This window comes from Antedon bifida, chromosome 3 (assembly GCF_963402885.1).
Source record: "Antedon bifida chromosome 3, ecAntBifi1.1, whole genome shotgun sequence".
NCBI lineage: Eukaryota > Metazoa > Echinodermata > Crinoidea > Comatulida > Antedonidae > Antedon > Antedon bifida.
This window is the reverse complement of record NC_136228.1, coordinates 4,745,044-4,757,281: the sequence shown is the minus strand read 5'-3', so window position 1 is coordinate 4,757,281 and position 12,238 is coordinate 4,745,044. Positions and strand designations below refer to the sequence as shown.

At 33.7% G+C, this 12,238-nt stretch overlaps 1 protein-coding gene across 2 annotated transcripts in view; it reads right to left on the bottom strand.

The window, feature by feature from the left end:
* Positions 1-9,815, bottom strand: part of LOC144837255 (short transient receptor potential channel 4-like) — a 43,463-nt gene extending 33,648 nt beyond the window's left edge. The window contains exons 1-3 of one of the 2 annotated variants that reach the window (XM_078692293.1): positions 9,773-9,815; positions 7,620-7,732; positions 3,975-4,225 (exon numbers count right to left, since the gene is read on the bottom strand). In XM_078692293.1, coding sequence (XP_078548419.1) covers positions 3,975-4,215 — 241 coding nt within the window. In that variant the 5' untranslated portion in view covers positions 4,216-4,225; positions 7,620-7,732; positions 9,773-9,815. Of the gene's footprint in view, positions 1-3,974; positions 4,481-7,619; positions 7,733-9,772 lie in introns of those variants that run through there. The other variant, XM_078692294.1, reaches the window with a different exon arrangement.
* Positions 9,816-12,238: the final 2,423 nt, after the last annotated feature.

Below are 12,238 nucleotides of genomic sequence, written 5' to 3'. Positions count from 1 at the left end.
TAATTGTAACCGGCTATATGAAGATTAACATCACCAATCAACATTTTTATTAAGCTTAAGTTTTAATCTTCATACAATACTCTAACCTCAACATAATACAGGCGTCACATGTGACACATAATGTGACACTGTATTAAGAATTTGCCGATGATAAAGCAATTGATGCACGATGAGCTGCCAGGTGCTGCCTGAACATCATCATGTCATTATATTATATTGGCTTTAGGCAGCTGCATGCATGTTAACATATATCACGTGCGAATTATTCATGATTTTGTCAATTTTACAGACCTACAATCTACAGATTAAACCTCAATTACTAAATGTATTGATCACAAATGTCAAATCAGATCATGCAGGGTTTGTTGCAATAGTCTGCTACCTTGAAACTCCAAATGCAGATTACATTTGCCTCCCTAATTTAAAGTTCTGTCTACACTATCAAATTGTATGTGACAACAAAATGTGATGTTGATGTCATATCACTACCATATTTGGGCGTATCACTACAATATTTAGGCACAACACTTTTTTTTTTTATCAAACTCGATCTTTTCTCTGATAGACCTACACAAACTCTCTAAAGATAACGATTGCCAAATGTTTAAAGTAAAAGTAAGAGGGAAAGGCAAAAAAATGATTTGTATTGATGAATTGAATAATGATCAATAATGCGTGTGCTTACTGTATCATCAAAGCATACTCCAGAATCGTATTCTTCGAAATTCACTAGAACAATACACGCGAGTACAACGTGTTATAGTAGGTCAATTGTACACTACTGTAAGGTAGATTGATAAAAAAAGTCGGCAAAGGGCTCCTGTGTCTATGAGGAAAGAAAAACTTCGCGTGCAATACAAGCCGAATAAATAAAGGACATTAAAAAAAAGGTTAACAAGTATCAACTGTATATCCCCTAGAGCAAACACTCTTATGAATGTTAACACGAACTTTACAAGACATTTTGCCATTTTTAATCATCAGTTGAACTAAGCTCTAGAATCGTCCACTCCGTTTACGTACAACGTGTAAATTACGGATCAAATTTTGAATATTTCTGAACATTGCTGTTAATTGCACGACATGAATTATGGATTTCCAATAAGATGGTTATATCTTAATTTGTTTTGCTTTTGACTATCATATTTATCGTTACTTATAACGTTCAAATCGTACAATAAAGTGAAAACTTCATTTACAATAAAACGTTGGAAAATTTCATTTTCGAGCCTGATACATTTTGTTAATGTTAGACGCTACCGGATGGATGTTAGGCCTACACGCACGTACGTTATAAACGACGAGGCAATTGAATTGTTGATCACAGTAAGTATCGCCGAGGGTAAAAATTGAAGAGTCAGTTAGGCCTAATGAAGATCTGATTATTGGCAATTGTAAGATCTAAATTTTTACAAACGAAACATCTTAAACAATATCGCCCTCTAGCTGACTGACTTTAGTCAACTCAAGCACAATTTGCCGAACTAGGTTTTGGTAACAATAGGAACAAAAACAAAAAGTTTAGAAAAAAAATAAGCAACCAAATAATTCAAAGAGTGACATTTAATTATGTTTATTTATGGTGGGAATTCCGGAATCCGTAATCGTAAGCTTTTGATTGAAACTATCGACGACCTACTAACTGTAGAACTCAAAATCAAAATTCATTGTGCGCATGCGGTGAAGTTGAGATTTGATTCTTCGACACAGTTTTGGCGGTTTTTATGTCCAGGCGACAACCGACAACACTCTGCGTAGGTCAAAGGTGATCGTCTGCCGTCTCAAACTCTCTAACATCGTGTTCTGAAGGCCGAACAAGATAAACTCAATAGCAAAGCGTATACTAATTCTGAATTTAAATATTTTATTTCTTGTCTAGTTCATTTGACATGTAAAATATTCAGGAAGACGTGTTTTTAATGTAATTGTAATTCAAAGTGAATGAATAAAGAGGAATGAATAATTGTAATATACACATGACGTGACTGGCGCTTCATTTTGTTCTGTTAAGAGCACAACTATTTCAAGGTATCTTTATCATCTATGTATGGTTTCATTAACGTTGAGAATCCTGATGGATTCTGCTGTTGTAAGCAATAAAAATCTTCTTTTCTATGCAAAATTTTATAATTTTGTATTTAACCTCTTTTTGGATAGGATTTGTCTCTGTGCTACATCTTTCACCAGAACAACGACATTTAATGGAGTCTACCAAAAAGTAGGTCTACCAAAAACGCAGGTCCAACAATATAAAGCAATTTATCGAAGAACGTTGTTGTGTATAATATTGTATTTAACCTCTTTTTTAATGTGATTTGTTTCTGTGCTACGTCTGTTACCAATGTCTACCAAAAAGTAGGTCTATCCAAAATGCAGGTCCAACAATAGCAATTTGTCGAAGAAAGTTGTTTTTTAAACATGACAAAATGTTGTAAAAAAATTACTATCTGGATAGAACTTACTAATGGATTTTGTGTACCTTCATGTAACTACTTTAACAAAGTAATCGTGTTAAAGAATTCATTTAAAATTATGGAATTAGGTTTTTTCTAACACACAACTAGGTTAACTGATTAAAATTATCGTTAGTAAAATAAATATTACATTAAATAATCACTTTATCATTCTATATTTATACTAATGGATATTATTGAGGACTTAAAAGGAATATAAGATTGTTAATGAAACAAGTGAAAATGATGACTGATGACTGAACAGTATCATGATCAGTTTCCGATATAATTTAGAAGAAGAAATTTAAATAAAATAAAAACTGGAATTAAGCATTGGTTTCAAAATATTCTAGTGTCAATTCAACAATTCAGAAAACATTTATTTCATCAAATGTCATACAAATACAGAGCATAACATGAGGACCAACCTAGAAGTAAACAGTTACACGGGTACATCACTTTAGCCCTACCTTCAACAAAGTTTGGTGCGTACCAGTGCATTTCTCCCCTCAAGGAGTGAAAATATTTTAGAGTGTACCATACTTTTGGCACATTATGCTTTCTAATAATCCTGTAAAAAGCAACGCAACGAATGGAAAACTACGTCATGGTAAAATCAGTCGCGTAAAATGGACAACAGAAAAAAAAAGTTTCAGCAGACAACTTGCCGTTGAGACACTGCAAAGAGGCGGAAAGCTGACGCGCCATGAAATATTGTATCAGCTTATGGACGCGCGCGTACAATCAATGTTGTGTTCTCCGTGGTTTCACTTTACGATTTAGTCAAATTAATTTTGTATTAACATTAAAATGTGTTGAAGAATTTGCATTCCGTAAGTTATATATAGTGCAGTGTCGATGCATTTAGAGTACGTTGCTCTTAGTATTATGTTACTACTCTCAGTTGTGGCACGTGCAAATCAATCAATTATTAATATAATTTCAAATCAACATATAGTAGAGTAGCTTTACTTGTATTGACCTATTTAAACAATCAAGTTAAATTAACTAACACAAAAACACGCAAGGTAGACACAATGTTTCAAATTTAAGATATCGGACAAATCGACATACAGACGTGACCAAAAGATACAGGATGAAGTCACGATTCCGTTGTTTCCTGTATATGAACCGCATGCATCGTTTGTGTTTCAAAAACTAGTGCATTGTTAAGAGAGAGCCACGCGCTGTTCACATAAGTGCGCGAATAAACTGCCAATTCTCATAAAAAGTATGCATACTATTTTATATGGTGGTGTTCCAAATTGCAAAACACAAATAGGCGGTTTTCGAATCGAAAAGTCGTAAATCAAAGATGCAGTGCGCTGTAATCCGGTATCAATTATGATTTATCGGACGACGATCATTGCGCGTTCGTTCACGACGACGTCCTACATACATGGCAGACGATACGGGGGCTTTCGTAAGCATTATGATAAACCTTTCTTACCCGAGCACGAAATTCTTACAAATAAGCGGGTAGATTTAATTAGACCTACAAATAAAAACTATCGTACTCACCAGAATTGCCATTGTTGATTGCAATGATGAGAGCACTGCGACCCTCTCTGTCGACGCAGTTGATGTTCAAATCAGGAGCATTATCCAACGCATATAGAATCGCTTTCTTGTCCCCTTTCTCAGCCGCGGCCAAAAATAGCTTTTCCATTCCTGCAATGTCGATAATGCGTACCCTCGGACATGAGCTGATACTCCGTGCCTCCGCCGCATCATCAATCTCGGAATCCATATAATCCTGCATATTCACCAAACTTAACAAACAAATATAAAAAATATCAACTCTGAAAATTCAATTTATAAGAAATTGAATAGATATAATAATAATATCCGGCGATTTATTCCAAACAGGACGAGGTTCTGAACTGATCAAGCCCAAAGAAGAAAAAAAAATCCCAGTATTTAATTGTTCAGTAAATTTATCTTTTAACAAAGCCTGGTTACGTACTCCATCTCTTGTAAGCTGCGTCAAAATGAAAAGATTTCGTTGATAAAATGTTCTTGCGCAGTCTCACTATTATCCAATGTTAACGAATTGGATACCACAAAAAGTAGACTCTCGAAAGCTAATGGCTCTGTGATGTTTCATTTTGCTACGCTTGAGTAAGCTCGAAACTTGGGACTGATGTATTTAGTGTTACGGCTGATTGGAGATGAATGCTTTGCGCATGCGCCAATAAAAGTTTACAGTAGGCCTAACCATTGGAAATAATTATAAAAACGTAGACATAATTTATAAAATGATATTTAAGAAATGAACGATGTTGCGATTAATATTAACATGTTATAACAATTATTATACGTTTCATTGAAGACCAGGCGTATGAGTTTCGAGGCACTAAATTGATTCATCCACTATCACCTCCACCAATGCTTTACACTTTCAAAGTTGACGTCACCAAATAAAATTTATCGTTTATATAGCGTCATCGATGCGACGCGTTTCAGATGTATTCATGTGCGTTAATCAATACTGTCGACGCGTCACTCGCTAATGATTTCTCTAATTAACTCGTTTTGCAACTATTCGGCTACAGTAATAAAGAATACACAAGAACGACTAATTACATTCAGGTTTTTCTAGAGTCGATAAGTAAAATATTAATTAACATACCTGGTTAGATTTAAATGTAATGTTGATTCTTAAAGACTTTAATTATCGAATCATTTTGATTGAGTGCGTGATTTACCAAAGACTCTGAATCGAAGAAAATAAACAATAGGTGCGGCAGAATCAAAGACGTTATTACTTTAAACCCCAGACTAAAAGCATAAACTTAATGAATCGTGAAGAGCGCCTTTGGGATTTTTTTTTGGAATTCATTTCATTTTATATCCGGGATATATATGTCAATTAATGTATAAACCTTTATCGCGCGGTAGAATGTGATCGAAGAAACTATATTTGATTTAATGTATTACTACCACACAGATATGTTACAAAATCATGCCACATGATAACTAGGTAAAGGACCATGGGAACATTACTCTACTGCAGTTGCTGCAGTAACTAGATTTTGTTTAACCGGTTTTTGCAATCATTTTGCAAGATATTCATTATGAATGTCTCATAAACTTCTATATTGAAACTAAAAATCATTATATAACGCAGTAAAAAATGTAGTTACTGCATCAACTGCAGTATAAAAAATAACAAATAAATCAAAATTGTTATCTTTGTAATTACAATTCAAATAGAGGGGGCTCGAACTTTTGTCCACTTAGTAATTTTTTAAGTATGAACTAATAAATAGATTCTTAGTCTGTTCCTTTTGTTTACAGAATTCACTTTACGATGTATAGGCCTACCGATAAACGAATCGTTAAATCTGAAGTTTACTGAATTCCAATATCTTTTCCCCCTGAAATAATTATTAGGTAAGTTAAATAATCAATTATTATCTCTAGAGCCAGAATACAACATACAATCATAAACAGTTACTGCATATAATATATACAACATTCTACAACGAGTTTGACATAGCGTTGGTACTTATCACTCAAAATGATGAAAAATCACACATTAACTTGCATGATTTTGTTTTTGTTGTGGATGGTTAAGGACGTGCATGTTGTAAATCACATTTATACATTTTAAAAGTCACTCTTCCCTCGTTTTATTATGTGTAAACGTTATAATTATATAGATTAAAATAAGGTAGTGGACTATATGACCAGAATCAATTGCGAAATGTACTGAAATCTGGGCTTAGAATAAACAAATTTCAAATAGGTCCAAATTAGTATTCCGTGGTAATTGAAGTTACCCCACCGCAAACAATTGAATTAACACAAAATACAATTCCCATTTAAACGAAATAGGTCTAAACCTAATTCTCAACAAAAGAATATGGTAGATATTCGCTTATAAAATCGAACGTGATAATTTGCGTAAAATTAACGTCTTAATGTTTAACAAGCGTAAATATGAAAGTTATTATAATTAAGATAATTTAAATAATGGTTTTCTACCTCCTTTGATCATTATTTCATTAAACGTCACTTAGACGAATTGAGTTTAATAATATCTATAAATTACCAAGTAACTACCGAGGAGTTATTCATCCAAATACAATATTAATGGCTCGATTTTCAAATTAATATTTGATTAATATTGTAGAGAGATCAATGAGATCAAATCGGTGCTTTATAAGAAAATTCAACGAGGAGGAATATATGTAATTACGAATATCTAATGATGATACACTGTACTCTTATGTAATAATATAACAATTGTAAAATGACAATGATGTGGGTATCAGTGGCTGTATCTCAATAGAGATACAAATGAAATAAGCACTGACAAATGACAATGCTGTGGGTATCAATGGCTGGATCTCAATAGAGATACAAACGAAATAAGCACTGAAAAATGACAATGCTGTGGGTATCAGTGGCTGTATCTCAATAGAGATACAAATGAAATAAGCACTGAAAAATGACAATGCTGTGGGTATCAGTGGCTGGATCTCAATGGAGATACAAATAAAATAAGCACTGTAAAAATGACAATGCTGTGGGTATCAGTGGCTGTATCTCAATGGAGAAAAAAGCTAAATCAAAATGGTAAAGTAAAACTGCCAGAGGGAAAGTGCCAAACTTTCTGAAAAAGGTATTCTTTCGTTAGGACTAATTTTACTATACATTTAATTTGACAGGCGTTGGAACCGCCCACTGATTATACTGGAAAGAAATCATAATTTATAAGCTGCAAAAACCTATGGAAATGAGAAAAGGCCGCCCTAATCAAGATTTGAACCAGGAATTTTTCTGATATGCAGACATCCTGTATTATAATATTTGTATTAACAAGGAAGAGCGAGATTACAAATATTCCTTGATATTAAGCATCAGTCTTTAATCTAGCTAATGTTGCGGGTTACAAGAGATGTTCGAACAAGTGTCAACATTTCAATTTTCCTCCTTTTATTATATTTATTAATGAGTAGTTACAATGCTCGATTAGAACGCAACACAAGCAGCAACCAATAACAAGTGGATTTTTCGAACGGTTGTTCAACTCGCTTGCGTTGCGTGTAGGCCTACGTCCCATGCGTTGCGTCGCAAGTGGGAACGAAGCTTTATACATCCTAGGTTTATATTAAATACCTTAACACACATATATATATATATGGAAAAATAGCCTACCTTCCGTAGTCATTTGAAGAAGTCCGTCCAAAAGGTCTGTGTTTTCCTTCCGATGATCCTCCACCGTATTTTTAATACTATCATAACAGCAGCACATTTAGACCCAATTGAGACTGGAATACAAACAATATCAACGTTTAAATTATAGCTAATATAGGCTATTTAATGTTCTAATTAAGTAGTTAATTTGAAGCATACTTAATTAAGTTGAAAGTGTACTCTATTAACGTACTGGGACTGAAGATCGCCAAAAATAAGTTTGGAGAAAATTTAGTATTTTAAAGTGAATATTTTATATTTAAAACATGCTATGAGTTTTAGGTTAACAATAATCAACTCGATATGTCCTTGGGATTATGGAATTTTAACCATAACTTAATGAGTGTGTAATGCCATGCTACTTAACACGCAATACATTCATCTTTTAAAACATTCATTTTATTTAGCTTAAGTGACTGAGTTAGGTTGTACATCACACCTAATGCTTTAGTTAATTCAAATAGATGCTGTGCTTTTAACGCTTAGGTCGATCGTCTGACTAAATAAGCTAATCATCCCAATTTTGTTTTCTGTTTTACAGGAACAAATTCGTACAGTTAAATTCATCATTTGAACGCGCGCGTACAAAAGCCGTACCATTATTGTCATCAATCGAGCGCGCGCGTACAAGGTATAACACATTGTAATAATTTGAACGCGCGCGTACAAGCAATACAATTATTGACATCATTTGAACGTGTGTGTACAAAAGTCTTACAGTTATTGACATCATTTGTTGAACGCACGCGTACAAACCCGCACCATTATAATCCGCTTTTGAACGCGCGAATCTGTTTCTGATCGTGGCGCACTGAAGAAATGTGACCCAATTACGTAATCAAACTGCATAGCACGATGAGCTCCGGATGAGATTAGAAGAATAGGATATACCAGGAATACAAATAATGAATGAGTTGATATTTCCATGAGTTGAAAGATTGACTGTTCTATTTAACGAGGCGAAGCAGAGTTAAATAGGACAGTCAGGCTTTCAAGGAATAACAGTTCTTCAAAATATAGCTTACTGAAGTCTCAAAAGCTGGAGATTATCAAAATGGCAGTGCTAGAATTTTGGCTGCTACGGGGATTGGTTTTCGTAAACGTGCAATAGTCATTAGCCTTGCATTGTACACAATTCTTAAAATAACAAAAAAGCAAAGCAAATGCAATAGAACCATTGAATATAACTTTTACCATGCGGTAAAACCAATACGGCATGTAATACGAGTACCAATTTAATGTAAAGGATATGTTTGTTGTAAAATATAGAATTCATGACAGATTGTTGATGAAAAACCTCTTAGATGTAACCTTGAGAGAATTTACACAAACTTGTTTCTTATGAAAAGGTTAAGTACAACTAAATGAATGAATGGATGGTTAGAAGTATTGAAAAAATCCTAACTGCTATTATACAAAGTCCATTTTAAAATAATTTTGTGTATAATAAAATTTAATGAAAATTTGGAATAAAAGTAAATTGCAATTTGCATTCCTTACTTTATAAACTGTGCTGTGCTTAAAATGTGATTTTAAAGTACATGGATTGGAAGCAATGTTTGGATCAAATCGGCAAGCGAAGAAAAAGTAAAAAAAACAAACTTTTATATTGAACCAATAAAGCGTTTTTAAAAACGTTTGCAGACCAACTTTAGCTTGAGGAGAAGTCATTAAGGTAAAATATAATTACGTTCGATTGATTGATTTGAATTTATTTAGAAATCTTTCAATTATCCAGTAACGAACGTTAAAAAATACCGATCAATACTAGTAAATAAATAAATAAAGTCCATAAACAAAAATTTAAAATGCTACAAGTAGGTTGTTACCACGTGTAATAATCAAAATTAGCTCGTACCCGTAATTATGACATTATGAATTATTAATAATACTAGATGAATGTGGAATACATGTATTTATACGGTCATCAGTTCAGCTATTGTGTATAAGTACGTTATCACAACCATCAAGGATACACATTCTCCGAATTAACAATGCTACAAAGATATTTTTAAACACTTTGAATATTTATGAATAAAGTACATTCTGGCATTGCCTGAATTGCAACATACGGGTTGGTTACAATACGCAAGGAATAACTACGTGTATCATACCTTCATGACCTCTTTCAGGATTATAAATCATGATGAACATTACGTGCATCATTCTCCTTCTGATGAACTCTTTATATTGAAACAGCTATGTATATTTCATACATTCACTTTCTGATGAACAACTATACGTTAATCTTACATTCTCCTTATGAACTCTTTCTGATGAACAACTACATGTATCATACATTTTCTTTCTGATGAAGTCTTGCTGTTGAACAGCTAGGCCTCCTATGTATATTTCATACATTCTCTTTCTGATGAACAACTACATACATTATACATTCTCCTGATGAACTCTTTATGCTGAAACAGCTATGCATATTTCATACATTCTCTTTCTGATGAAGCTTTTCTGATGAACAACTACGTGTATCATACATTCTCGTGATGAGGTCTTTCTGATGAACAACTATGTGTATCATACATTCTCGTGATGAGGTCTGTCTGATGAACAGCCAAGTGATCATACATTATTTTTCTGATAAAGTCTTTCTGATGAACAACTACGTGCATAATACATTCTTTTTCTGATGAAGTCTTTCCGATAAACAACTACGTGTATCATACATTCTCGTGATGAGGTCTTTCTGATGAACAACGAAGTGATCATACATTCTCCTTCTGATGAAGTCTTTCTGATGAACAACTATGTATATTTCATACATTCTCTTTCTGATGAAGTCTTTCTGATGAACATCTAGATGTATTATACATTCTCCTTCTGATGAACAACTATACGTTAATTTTACATTCTTTTTATGAACTCTTTGAACTATGTGTATCATACATTCTCTTTCTGATGAAGTCTTTTAGATGAACAACTACGTGTATCATGCATTCTCTTTCTGATAAACAGTACGTGTATCATACATTCTCTTTCTGATAAACAGTGCGTGTATTATAAATTCTCTTTCTGATAAACAGTACGTGTATCATACATTCTCTTTCTGATAAACAGTGCGTGTATTATACATTCTCTTTCTGATAAACAGTACGTGTATTATACATTCTCATTCTGATAAACAGTACGTGTATCATACGTTCTCTTTCTGATAAACAGTACGTGTATCATGCATTTTCTTTCTGATAAACAGTATGTGTATTATCGTTCTCTTTCTGATAAAACAGTACGTGTATCATGCATTCTCTTTCTGATTTCTGACAGAGAATAGATTAGATAGACAGAGAATATCAAATTCAGACATACCCGCAAGAATTACGCGTGTTATGTTAAATGATTTGTTTAAACATTAAATTAAAATGGAAGTAGTAAGATACAGTTTGCCTTAGGCCGCATAGAGATAACTCGAAAATCCCTCGGTTATTCGTACCATTAAAATTGAAAAGAACATGTATAAATAATTTCAATTTTTCGATTTTATTTTACGATAGCTCTGGGTATTTAACACGTTATAATTTTGCAATAACTCGTGGCCATATTTAGAAGTTAAACGTTCATAAAATGAAAAAAGACCCACAGGAAACCACATAATTCCTATAAGTTTTATTTCTGACGATGATAAAATGCGCGTGTGACGTTGGTTGTTTAAAATCGTGTGAATGTAGGTCTATGTTAAGTTGTTTTTAAAACGGCAGTTCACAACTCATCAGGACAAGTGGCATTCGGATAATATAAGAACATACTTCATGTTTTACGCAGGCGCCAGAAGCTTCACGAATGCATTGGTGACGTAATTAATGAGCATCATCATTATTCATGTGATAATTACATTAAAGCGGACAATCACCTGTAAAAAAGAGAACATTACACGAAAAACGTAGGGTAATGTTTCTTGTTTAAACATCCGTATTATGAGTGGAGTATGGGGAAGAAAGAACATAAGCCTTGCCCTATTACTGAAGGTGATAGGAGGCATGGCAATGGACAACAAGCAGCGGCGTAAAGAGAGGCCTGAGAGGCTCCTGGCTTATGAACCCCAAGTGGCCCTCCAACGCTGGAGGCCTCGGGTGTTTTTAGCCTTTTTCGACATATTTTAATGCCTCAGGGGCCACCATAAGATCCGGGGGCCCTGGGTTTAGCCAGTGAGGGGTTTAGCCAGTGAGCGCTCACAGCCGTTACGCCGCTGAGAACAAGTGACGACATCAAGACGAGTAAGATTCACTTGATAAAGACAGGGAAGAGTTTTTAACTCTTCCCTGATAAAGACGTGTATGACGAGTGTCCAATCAGGGAGTGGATAATTGCTGAACAATAATTTACGCGATATATAAAATCATTAAACCTCGTCAAGAATTTATTATTATTATTAATAAATGGAAAATAATATAATAACAGAATATAATTTATATTTCCCTTTAGAGAACGTGTTCGAGATGGTGGTGAGTGTTATATAGTTTTAATTATAATCAATAATCGGGTTTACAAATTTGAATTTTATAGGTTTAAATATGACGACAATACTGACATACTGAACTGAAAAATCTACTCATTAAACTCACTCACTT